Source organism: Oncorhynchus keta, chromosome 11, assembly GCF_023373465.1.
Source record: "Oncorhynchus keta strain PuntledgeMale-10-30-2019 chromosome 11, Oket_V2, whole genome shotgun sequence".
Lineage (NCBI taxonomy): Eukaryota > Metazoa > Chordata > Actinopteri > Salmoniformes > Salmonidae > Oncorhynchus > Oncorhynchus keta.
In genome coordinates, this window is record NC_068431.1 from 16,659,211 (window position 1) to 16,672,284 (window position 13,074).

Consider the following 13,074-nt stretch of genomic DNA (forward strand, 5'->3'; position numbering starts at 1 on the left):
GAGTCTGGTAGAAGTGTGTGTGTTCAACAATGTATATATATATATATATGTTTTGCCTTTATTTAACTAGTCAAGTCAGTTAAGAACAAATGATTACTACACCGGCCAAACCCGGACGATGCTGGGCCAATTGTGCGCCGCCCTATGGGACTCCCAATCACGACCAGTTGTGATTCAGCCTGGAATCGAACCAGGGTGTCTGTAGTGACGCCTCAAGCACTGAGAGGCCTTATACCACTGCACCACTCAAATGTATAACAATGTTATAACAATGTTACATAACTAGACTGCGTTGTGGGAAATATCTATTAATGCAGAAGAATCTGAAAGACCGTTTGCTCACGTGTCTTATATCCAGGACTTCGGTTCAGTCTTTGCTAAAAACAAGCAACTTTATCCATGATGAAGTGTTAAAAGACATGAACATGGCCAACAGGCTCTGAGGTGATGTCTCTTTAAGAGCGGAACCCTCTGCTGAAACAACCCCCAACAAGTCATCGAATCTGTCAATCACTGGTCGGCGATCTTTGATGTTGGGAGTCGCCTTGTTTCGAGCTCAAATGCACTATTTGTTGCTGCCGAGCAACATTACTTTCAACTTGCAGGGCCGCTCCACAGCAGAGCAACTTTTGTTTTGTTTTATACTTTGGCCGTATCTGAGCGCAACAATTTAGGGAGGTTTGGGTTAATAGGAAGTTTCATTAATTTTTTTCAAAGGAGCACTCCGCTGATTAGGGTAATTTTCAAAGCAACATGCCTCAGCTCAGTAGTGGCGGAGGAGATGATCAAGGAGCAAACGATGAAATGATATCCTTCAAGGATGAAGGCGAACAAGATGAGAAAATTCAAGAAAACGCTTTCACAGAAAGGGACTTAGCTGACCTCAAGTCGTCTCTGGTGAATGAATCGGAGACAAATCAAAGTTCGAACGCAGCGGTAGGTAGACTACAGAGAGAGAAAGTTATGTTATGCGCTGTTGGTAAGGTTGAAAGGGGTCTTGGTATTAAACTTTTGGCTCTTCAAAGTCATTCGTAGGTTACTAATCTATGTTTAATGTTGCTTTGGACACTCAGGCGGTCAGACGAAGTCAGCAAAACGATCATAGAGGTTATCAAGAGAAACACCGGGAGCATCTCGACAGCGGTAAGAACTAGACAGGAGCTGAATTAGGCTAACTATACCTCAGTAAAACAAGTTGTCTGTGATTTCTGACATTACTGTGCTGTTGCATCATAGACTGACTCTAAAAGGAAGGTGTTGCTTTCCCTGGGCTACATAGGTTATAACATGGTAATAAGGTTTCAAGTAGCTTCAGTCTGAAAGTCCTAAAGAAAATCTAAATTAAAGCATGCTGTAACTTAACATTAGGTTTATATATTGTCCCAATGGGGCAAAAACGGCCAAAAACACAAACGTATGCTTGCTGTGCTGAACCTCTGGGCAGCTACAAGTTATTTAAAGTTAGAAATGCTCTCTAGTTCATTAACAATGTTTGAATATGTCAAGTAACTCACAAAACATTGTCCACTTATGCATTCAGCTGAAAGGTTGAAAACAAGCCATGTGGATCAATGACCCTCTGTTTGGACAGCCTGTAAAGATGCATTGCACATTTGAAGTTACCATCAACACTCTAGACTGGAGAGATCGGTCGCTAGCCATTCTATTGGGTGACAAACAACAAAGGGTTGGGGTTTGGCTGTGTTTTTGTGATGCAAGATTACGGCTGTCACTTTGTCTCACAAATATGTTACAGTACTGAACAAGTCTGTAACAATCTGTCGAAGAGCTCTATCATTATTTGTCCAATATACTTTTTTCAATAGTAAAACACTGCTAATTATAACTGTTTGAACTACAATAGTTAACCAAAAAGTATTTATTTGAAGTGAAATTAATATCAGAAAACATCTCATCTCACATCTTTGTCTTCCTCCACAGTGTCCAAACATCAAGATGGAGGGATGTATAAAACAGCATATCCAGGGTACCCGTTTCTCATGCTGCCTGACCCATACATCCCCAACGGATCCATGTCCCCATCTGTAAGTCCACATCACGTTACCTTCTACATCACAATGTAGAGTTCTTCATTCTGTTGAATCATTATGGATCATTATTCCAAGTCTCGGAATGAAACAATGTGTCTATTATACCAGAAGTATGCAAGGACAACAAACTAAGGAAATTAGAAAGTTAAATAAAGACCATCTAAAGTCGTACGTGTACACCCATGTATCACTGTCTGATCATCCGCACCCCCATACAACCTTGAATATGTTCGGAACCGGCAGCACATCAAAAACAAAACACATTTTAAGGCGGGACTAACTGACACTGAGAACGGTTATATGCACGCAATAATATGATTATTGTGGATAGACAGATTACTATAATACCTCGATTAATACATTTACATGCTTTGCAAGAACAATTTCCCTAATAATCCTGTTTACATGGACACATCTGAAATCAGGCTACCTGATTGGGACTTTTAATAAATGCAGAAAATTGCAAATCAAAATAAACCTTCTACCACAGTGACCATGTTATTCTGAGTTGGTATATACTGTATAATGTTTGTAGTTGAAAACTACTTTTAAGATGCATACTTCTGGTTGTTCCGAACTCAGAACTCACTTCACTAGCGCTGAAGAGAGAGGCTCTCGGCTGGTGCTATCACATGCGCAAATCAAATACACCACTGTTACTCCGATTAAGGTGTTTATATGTCCTAATAATATGACAGAATGCTCAGAAAACAAGGTGTTTTAATTTGCGTATGCTTATTAAATTATGACCGTACGCTGATTAAGATTGCAGAGTAATGTGTTTACATGACTAATGCCTTATTCGGCCTACTACCAAAATCAGTTAAATATCGAATTATAAATGAGCATGTAAACATGCTCAATGTGTTGACTCCCTCATTTTGCTTACACTTTTGTATGTTCTCTGTGTATTGGTTGGTGGTTTAAAACGTATAACTTAAAGCTGCAATCAGCAGTTGAAACAATATAAAAGTGTGCTCCCCACAACTGTTTAGGTAAAAAGCAAGGGGGATAGGACTGGAGAAAAGTTACCACTCTCAAATTCAAAGACAGAGGTATGGATGCAAGGACAGACCATCCATGATCTCAAAATTATAGTTTTTACCATGTTTTTAAGCTTTACAGTGTTTGTTTACATTTACTTTGTTTACAAACATTGGAGTAAAACAAGCTTACATTTTGGGTTCTGAAGGGGTACGACATTTATAAGTTATATTCTTCAAGAATCAATGGGCGCATATAATTCATTTATAAGTCCAAAAATGCATGTAGAAACTGCTGATTGCCCCTTTCAACATGGAACTATGCATCTTTCATCAGGTGAAGCTCATTCTTCGATGTTAAATCTGTAATAACAGTAAGCACTCTCATATTAAGCATGGTGTTTTGAAAAAGCATATGTTTCTGTCATAATTCATTCTACTCCAACAGTCTTTCTTTGATGTGTTCTGAATGAAATGCTAGCACAATCAGAAGCTCTGTTTCAAATGGGCTCAGCATTGAGACCTAGTCATGTTGTCACTCAAATTACCTAAAGGTGTCACGTTTGTGTGTGTGTGTGTGTGTGTGTGTGTGTGTGTGTGTGTGTGTGTGTGTGTGTGTGTGTGTGTGTGTGTGTGTGTGTGTGTGTGTGTGTGTGTGTGTGTGTGTGTGTGTGTGTGTGTGTGTGTGTGTGTATGCACGTTTGTGAGACAAATCTTATATAGACCAAAAACTGTTTGTATTATAAGTAATGGCTACGTTTGTCTCCAAATGCATCAGATAATTTATAAAAAACGGGACACATTTTATTGAGACGTTATTACATAGACATCAGTTATCATTACGTAGTAAACACACACTGTGAAAACTACTCTCAACTATTTTTATGTGCAGAAATGAATGTGCTGCCACCTCTTTCTTCTCATGAATGCATCCCCAACGTCTTATCCTTAATTGCCTCACAGCGCAAAGCACAGAGGTTCTCAAAGATTGTTTTGGGAATAAAGAGCACTTTCTTCTGTGTGTGAGTGTGTCTCCTCGGCTTCATACAATGCTCACTTGTTGCTTCCCTTGTAATTACCCGGCAGAAGCACTGTAGCTGCAGCTCTATCGACCTGCCACTTGAAAGGAAGGGAGGATGGTGTAGATGGTGATTATAGCTTGGGACATGGCAGTGGGGCGGGAGGGGACACAGTGCTGTGGATCCCCTCCTGTTTGGTTCTCCAGTTGAAATGTTTACATTGAACAAAGTGATGCCTGTATTCACTCCCCCCGCAGGCAGGCTCTCTGCTTCTATCTCAGCTCAGGTGGTCTATCATCTTTACAGGGGTTCATTTGGTGCTTTTATTTTTCTTTGTTCTTTTTAATTGTCAGATAATGTTTATTATTTTTTGTCTGTTGTTTAGGCTGCCAAATGTCCTAGTAAAAACAAGACTTTGTATACTATCCATATGACTAGTATTAGACTATTGAAAGGAGAATTCTAAAACAATTTTATGATGAAAAGATGTACATTTCCTTCATGAGTTCAAACGCCTCACTAAACAGATCGTCTAATTAGCTAATTCTTCCCCCAGATATTTGAATAACAATAATTATTTCATGATTAATGTTATTAAACTCTTCAAAAGAATTTCACAAACATCTCACATCTATTCTGTTCACAGAAATGATTTTACAGTGTCTCAAAACAAAAGGCATGAGGCTGGAAAGCGTGTTCCTCCTAAGCCGAGTGCATCCTAATATGCTTGTTACAGCGTTGTTTCGTGGGCCAGGGAATTACGTTCTGGATCTAACATTAATGTAGATATCAGTTGTCCTTCCAGAGACGGTGTCTAAAGAAGGCGATTTGAGACAATCCCAGATTCTCTACTAGATTTCCCTTAGCTTTTCTCTGAACAAAGCTTCCTTCTGAATGAGTAGCTGTGAATCGGGTTGGGTTAGTAATGCTCTGGATTACCACAAGACATTGTTTAATTTGAGGGGATCAGTAGAAGAGGTTCGCCTGGAAGAGTCAAACCCCTGTGGATGGAGGATTCTGAATGAGAGCTAACAGAATACACTCCTCCTGATCTCTCCATCTCGCTCCTCTCTCTGCCTCCTCTCTAGCTCTATCCTCACCACATTACACTCATTCTCATCTCCCCATCCATCTCGTTCCTCTGTCTGCCTCCTCTCTCTCCTCTCTCTGCCCTCTCTCTCTCTCCTCTCTGCCTTCTATCGCTCTCTCTGCCTTCTCTCTCTCTCCTCTCTCTGCCTTCTCTCTCTCTCCTCTCTCTGCCTTCTCTCTCTGCCTTCTCTCTCTATACCTTTCTCCCCTTTCTGCCTCCTCTATCACTCTCTTCTCTCTTTCGCTTCTCATTCTCAGTCTTCTCTCTTCTAATCTCCCCTCTCCTTCTCACCCCCACCTATCCCTACCTACTCTTACCTATCCCTACCTATCCCTACCTACTCCCACCTACTCCTACCTATCCCTACCTACTCCTACCTACTCCTACCTATCCCTACCTACTCCCACCTACTCCTACCTATCCCTACCTACTCCTACCTATCCCTACCAACTCTAACCTATCCCTACCTATCCCTACCTATCCCTACCTATCCCTACCTATCCCTACCTACTCCTACCTACTCCTACCTATCCCTACCAACTCTTACCTATCCCTACCTATCCCTACCAACTCTTACCTATCCCTACCTATCCCTACCAACTCTTACCTATCCCTACCTATCCCTACCTATCCCTACCTACTCCTACCTACTCCTACCTACTCCTACCTATCCCTACCAACTCTTACCTATCCCTACCTATCCCTACCAACTCTTACCTATCCCTACCTATCCCTACCAACTCTTACCTATCCCTACCTATCCCTACCTATCCCTACCTACTCCTATCTATCCCTACCAACTCTTACCTATCCCTACCTACTCATACCTACTCCTACCTATCCCTACCTACTCATACCTACTCCTACCTATCCCTACCTACTCTTACCCATCCCTACCTATCCCTACCTACTCCTACCTATCCCTACCTATCCCTACCTACTCATACCTACTCCTACCTATCCCTACCTACTTCTACCCATCCCTACCTATCCCTACCTACTTATACCTACTCCTACCTATCCCTACCTACTCTTACCTATCCCTACCTATCCCTACCTACTCCTACCTATCCCTACCTACTCTTACCTATCCCTACCTATCCCTACCTACTCTTACCTAGCCCTACCTATCCCTACCTACTCTTACCTATCCCTGCCTACTCATACCTATCCCTACCTACTCATACCTATCCCCACCTATCCCTACCTATCCCTACCTACTCCTATCTATCCCTACCTACTCCTATCTATCCCTACCTATCCCCATCTACTCCTACCTATCCCCACCTACTCCTACCTATCCCTACCTACTCCTATCTATCCCTACCTACTCCTATCTATCCCTACCTATCCCCACCTACTCCTACCTATCCCTACCTACCCCTACCTATCCCTACCTACCCCTACCTACCCCTACCTATACCTACCTACCTCTACCTATCCCTACCTACCCCTACCTATACCTACCTATCCCTACCTACCCCTACCTATCCCTATCATCCCTGCCTATCCCTACCTACACCTACCTATACCTACCTACCTCTACCTATCCCTACCTATCCCTACCCATCCCTATCATCCCTACCTACCCCTACCTATCCATATTCTCCCTACCCATCCCTACCTATCCCTTTCATTCCTATCCATCTCTACCAATCCCTATCATCCCTACCCATCCCTACCTATCCCTATCATCCCTGCCCATCCCTACCCATCCCTATCATCCCTATCCATCCCTACCTATCCCTACCTACCCGGACATACCCCTACCCCTACCCATCCCTACCTATCCCTATCACCCCTACCCACCCCTACCCATCCATATCATCCCCACCCATCCCTACCCATCCCTACCTATCCCTATCATCTCTACCTATCCCTATCATCCCTACCTATCCCTATCATTCCTACCTACCCCTACATACCCCTACCCATCCCTAGCATCCCTATCATCCCTATCATCCCTACCTATCCCTATCACCCCTACCTATCCCTATCATCCCTACCCACCCCTACATACCCCTACCCATCCCTAGCATCCCTATCATCCCTATCATCCCTACCTATCCCTATCATCCCTGCCTACCCCTGCCTACCCCTACCAATCCCTACCTATCCCTATCACCCCTACCCATCCCAACCTACCCCTATCATCCCTACCCATCCCTACTCATCCCTACCTATCCCTACCTATCTCTACATATCCATACCCATCCCTACCTATCCCTACACATCCCTACCCATCCCTACCTATCCCTACCCATCCCTATCATCCCTGCCCATCCCTACCTGTCCCAACCCATCCCTACCCATCCCTATCATCCCTGCCCATCCCTACCCATCCCTACCCATCCCTATCATCCCTGCCTATCCCTACCCATTCTTACCCATCCCTACCATCCCCTATCCCTATCATCCCTACCTATCCCTATCATCCCTACCACCCCTATACCCCTACCCATCCCTACCTATCCCTACACATCCCTACCCATCCCTACCTATCCCTACCCATCCCTATCATCCCTGCCCATCCCTACCTGTCCCAACCCATCCCTACCCATCCCTATCATCCCTGCCCATCCCTACCCATCCCTACCCATCCCTATCATCCCTGCCTATCCCTACCCATTCTTACCCATCCCTACCTATCCTACCTATCCCTATCATCCCTACCTATCCCTATCATCCCTACCTACCCCTACATACCCCTACCCATCCCTAGCATCCCTATCATCCCTATCATCCCTACCTATCCCTATCATCCCTATCATCCCTACCTATCCCTATCATCCCTGCCTACCCCTACATACCCCTACCCATCCCTACCTATCCCTATCACCCCTACCTATCCCTATCACCCCTACCTATCCCTACACATCCCTACCCATCCCTACCTATCCCTACTCATTCCTACCCATCCCTACCTATCCCTATCATCCCTACCTATCCCTACCTATCCCTACACATCCCTACCCATCCCTATCATCCCTACCCATCCCTACCTACCCTACCCATCCCTACCCATCCCTATCATCCCTGCCCATCCCTACCCATCCCTACCTATCCCTACCCATCCCTACCCATCCCTTCCCATCCCTTCCCATCCCTACCTATCCCTACCCATCCCTACCTATCCTGTGTCACTGCTATCTGATGGCCTTAAGTCCCGGGGGGGGTGAGGACTCGCAGGAGGATTTTAAGCAGTGGGCTGTACTCATGGAGAGCTAGACAGTCAGGACAATCATCAGAGCCAAGAGAGCCTGTGATGTGGAAGATGTGGATCACAGGCGCTAACTTGTCAAGCGGACAGACTGGCTGGTTTATCAAATCAAATCAATTTTATTTGTCACATACACATGGTTAGCAGATGTTAATGCGAGTGTAGCAAAATGCTTGTGCTTCTAGTTCCGACAATGCAGCAATAACCAACGAGTAATCTAACCTAACAATTCCAAAACTACTACCTTATAGACACAAGTGTAAAGGGATAAGAATATGTACATAAAGATATATGAATGAGTGATGGTACAGAACGGCATAGGCCAGATAGATGGTATCGAGTACAGTATATACCTATGAGATGAGTAATGTAATGTTTAAATCATATCCCACTTACCCTGTTTAATTAGAATGTAAAGAACAGTTCATCACGGATGTGTTCACATTGTTTCTTTGTTGTTTTGAAACTTGAGGACTTGCATAGAGCTAAGCAGTGAATCCCCTTTAAAAGGCCAATTATTTGTTTCAAATATATCGGAGTAAGTTTTCATGAACGGCTTAATGCTGTTAACTGAGCTTTTCGGTGCTCCTCTTACATTCTGTCAGTGAACTTTTTGAGTATCCTCATGCAGAAAATAGGAAAAAATCTTTCAATGTTACTTTACCAGTTCAGCCCTCTCTCTCTCTCTCTCTCTCTCTCTCTCTCTCTCTCTCTCTCTCCCTCTCTTTCTCTCTCTCTCTCCTTCTCTTTCTCTCTTTCTCTCTCTCTCTCTCTCTCTCTCTCTCTCTCTCTCTCTCTCTCTCTCTCTCTCTCTCTCCCTCTCTTTCTCTCTCTCTCTCTCTCTTTCTTTCTCTCTCTCTCTCTCTCTCTTCTCTCTCTCTCTCTCTCTCTCTCTCTCTCTCTCTCTCTCTCTCTCTCTCTCTCTCTCTCTCTCTCTCTCTCTCTCTCTCTCTCTCTCTCTCTCTTTCTCTCTCTCTCTCCTTCTCTTTCTCTCTCTCTCGCTCTCTCTCTCTCTCTCTCGCTCTCTCTCTCTCTCTCTCCCTCTCTTTCTCTCTCTCTCTCCCAAAGCCTGGGTAAACACTAGAGCGCCTAGTCCCTGGGTAAACACTAGAGCGCCTAGTCCCTGGGTAAACACTAGAGCTCCTAGTCCCTGGGTAAACACTAGAGCTCCTAGTCCCTGGGTAAACACTAGGGCCCCTAGTCCCTGGGTAAACAGTAGAGCCCCTAGTCCCTGGGTAAACACTAGAGCCCCTAGTCCCTGGGTAAACAGTAGAGCCCCTGGTCCCTGGGTAAACAGTAGAGCCCCTGGTCCCTGGGTAAACACTAGAGCTCCTAGTCCCTGGGTAAACACTAGAGCTCCTAGTCCCTGGGTAAACTCTAGCAGGGACACTGGCTTGTTTAACCAGGCCCTAGTCCCTGGGTAGGCCCTGTAAACCCTGCATACAAGCCCAGAGGCTGGGGCTCTGTGCCTCTGACTGACGACGATAAGAAACAGTGGTGCTGGATTATGCTACGCTAAAGAAAAGCAGCTTTGCGCCCGCTTTTGTGTGTGAACAAGCTACTTGGAAACTTGCGACAGCCCCAAAACTGCTCCTTGTTGTCATTTAACATGTAAGCAGGAGATGATTGAAATGATCAAGGATGATGGCTGGCGGTGGCGGAATAGTCTAATAGATGTGTTGACCGTAGCAGAACACTCCGAGAAAGCCGTGTCAGTCAGAGAATGTACATTATGTACTGAACTTTGACTTTGAGACCAACTAAAGCATGCTGGTACACATTGTGTAGTGATGCTGACAATACATTGCAGTTCCGTACTGGGACAGGGCAGGCTAACAGTGAGGGTGTGACTCTGTCCCAAATGGCAACCGTTTCCCTATATAGTGCATTACTTTTGACCAAGCCTATATAGGGAATAGGGTGCCATTTTGGACGCAAAGGGTGAGACCACACTCTCTCTTTCTCTCTGACCCTCAGGTAAGTTAGCAAACGCTTTAAAAAGGAACAGCAGGAAATGACAGAGAGGCTGCAGATTTTAATACAAATGATGATAAGGGGCCTTCATCCTCAGAGCTTTGAAGTAGATGGCTGTAAATAAGCCTCAAGTGAAAATGTGTAGCAGCCTATTTTAAGAGGCGGAAACATTTAGAAAATATCAAAAACCTGTTGAATCCCCCGAGGTGTTTATAGCTGTAATTATTCATGCACTTATTTATTTTCTGGTGGGTGAAGAAGAAGAAGGAGAAGCAGAGTAAAAGACAGGTGTTGTAGAGGAAGTGTGTGTTTTTCTGATTGATATTTTGCCTGTCACACACGCCACTTATAAGACGCGCTCCTTGATTTCCGACCAATTTTTAGTCCATTAAAGAGCTCTCCTGAAAGGGGGGGGGGGGTGTTCCAGCGTCTGCTCCTGACGTTTCTCTTTTATAGTCATTGACTCAAAAATCTCAGTTTCAATGGCAGGTTTAATAACGTTTTTTACAAGAGTGCCACTCACCGAGGAGAGAGGCTCAGCAGTGAGCAGAGCACGTCTGTAATAAACACTGTTCAGTCTTCTAAATCTTCCACCAGGAGCCGCTCAGCGCTGCTTGTGTCTTCCTGGGCCCCTGTTTGTGTTTGTCTGCAAGGACTTTACAGGTGGGCAGGGGGGTAAGGAGATGGGGGGGGGTGGGGGGGGGGGGTTGCACCCAGGTAACTCATTGGCTGACGGGAGAAAACCAAACAGTGGCTCCATTGGGGTTGTTTGCAGAGCCGGGCTGAATAAAGCAGGTGGGAGAGCAGCATCGTCCCACATCCAGCCCAGATGCTCAGCTTCTCAGACTGCAGTGAATAAACTACAGGAACATGTTGATCACTCAGGGATGCACAGCACCGCACAGCACAGCAGAGCAGAGCAGAGAACAGCACAGCACCGCACCGCACCGCACCGCACCGCACAGCACAGCACAGCAGAGAACAGCACAGCACAGCACAGCAGAGCAGAGCAGAGAACAGCACAGCACAGCACAGCACAGCACAGCAGAGAACAGCACAGCACAGCACAGCAGCACAGCAGAGCAGAGAACAGCACAGCACAGCAGAGAACAGCACAGCACAGCAGAACACAGCACTGCACAGCAGAGAACAGCACAGCAGAGCAGAGCAGAGAACAGCACAGCACAGCAGAGAACAGCACAGCACAGCACAGCAGAACACAGCACAGCATAGTAGAGAACAGCACAGCACAGCACAGCAGAGAACAGAACAGCACAGCACCGCACAGCACAGCAGAGCACAGCACAGCACAGCAGAACACAGCACAGCACAGCAGAGAACAGCACAGCACAGGGTTTAAATAGAACGCCTTCCTTCTAAGTCTCCACTATGCAAATAGGTGTAAATATAGTCCTGTCTGGGGTTACCGAAGCATAACAAAGTACAGGAACACGAGGTAACCTGCTTTTTACCCAGTCAATGTGTAATTATCAAAACATTGAGTTCTCCATCTGGGGCTGAGGTACCTGTGTTACTAAGACACTGTAGTTTTACACATGTTGATATTGTTTGCTGTTTACCTAATTGAAATGAAATGACGAGGGTGACCATGTGACATATGCGAAGCAGGTTTTGTTTCATTTCTTGTTACTGTATTTCACAGTGCCGTCACATGCGGTCTTCATACAGCATCACCTACTCAGATGAATCCTATTTTACAGGATATACATATACAGCCACTAGTTGTTTAGAAGAGGGAGAGAAAAAGTGTTATAGAACGGTGACTTTAGATTATTGTTGTCAGAGGGTGGTATCGCTTTTATGTTTTAGGATGATGTTTATGAAAAAAACATCATTGTTGTGTAGGAAAAGCAAGAGGAAAGAGAGCTTGAAGATGGCTGAACAAAACATGTGGGCACCTTAGAGCTCGCCGAGCCTCTGCTCTATGGGTTGGTGGGGAGGGAGGGGGAGGCCGTGTATGTCTGGGATGGGGCTCTCTGGAGCTGGGGTGTCCAGGCTGGGGACACTGTATCCTGGGTAGAGTGAGTGACACTGGGCTGATGGATGCAGCTTTAATGGCCTGCCTGGGTCACAGATGTCTCATTCTCACCCTGTTGTGTCTAACTCCCTGGCCATTTGGTATGTGTCAGGTTGGGGTGGGAAATCAGCAGCGTGACCCACCCCTGGAAGAGGGCCAGGCGGAGAAGGAGGGGTGATGTTGGAATGCTGGGCCCTGGAGAGACTTAGAGGTGTGACATTCAGGCAGGTTACCATTGTTTTCCTGGGTGCTAGCTAGCAGGACAGGAGTGAGTGAGTGGATGCCTCCTTTGTGAATTAGCTCATCCATTGTGATGTCATCTCATCTATAGCATCTGGGCCAGGAAATCAGTCATTGGTTTTTCCACTTTGAAATAGAAGTGTGTTGGATGATGGGGTGTGACCATTCACAAGCCTGTTTGAGAGCTTGTTGTCCACTCTCTTGTTGACATGATGACTGACTGGTCAGGAGGATTTTCCATGTGCTCTCTCTCATCTGGCTCTGTAAGAAACTTTACTACCTATTTTTGCTGTGTCTTCTGTCTTACCCAGCTACAACGGATCGTACCACGTGTGTCTTCTGTCGACGGGCTGTACCATGTGTGCTTAGAGCAGGGTGGAAATCTCAGCTTGATGTGCTTCCTTTGCACAGGCCTGCTGGGGTGGAATGTTTCACCACAACATGAAACTGTCCCTTATC

At 45.3% G+C, this 13,074-nt stretch overlaps 1 protein-coding gene across 1 annotated transcript in view; it reads left to right on the plus strand.

The window, feature by feature from the left end:
- Nucleotides 1-526: 526 nt before the first annotated feature.
- LOC118389828 (lymphoid enhancer-binding factor 1-like) overlaps nucleotides 527-13,074 on the plus strand; it is an 81,661-nt gene continuing 69,113 nt past the window's right edge. Inside the window, exons 1-3 of the mRNA XM_052529607.1 lie at nucleotides 527-936; nucleotides 1,074-1,143; nucleotides 1,942-2,045. Of these exons, the coding sequence (XP_052385567.1) occupies nucleotides 754-936; nucleotides 1,074-1,143; nucleotides 1,942-2,045 (357 nt within the window). The 5' untranslated portion in view covers nucleotides 527-753. The remainder of the gene's footprint in view (nucleotides 937-1,073; nucleotides 1,144-1,941; nucleotides 2,046-13,074) is intronic.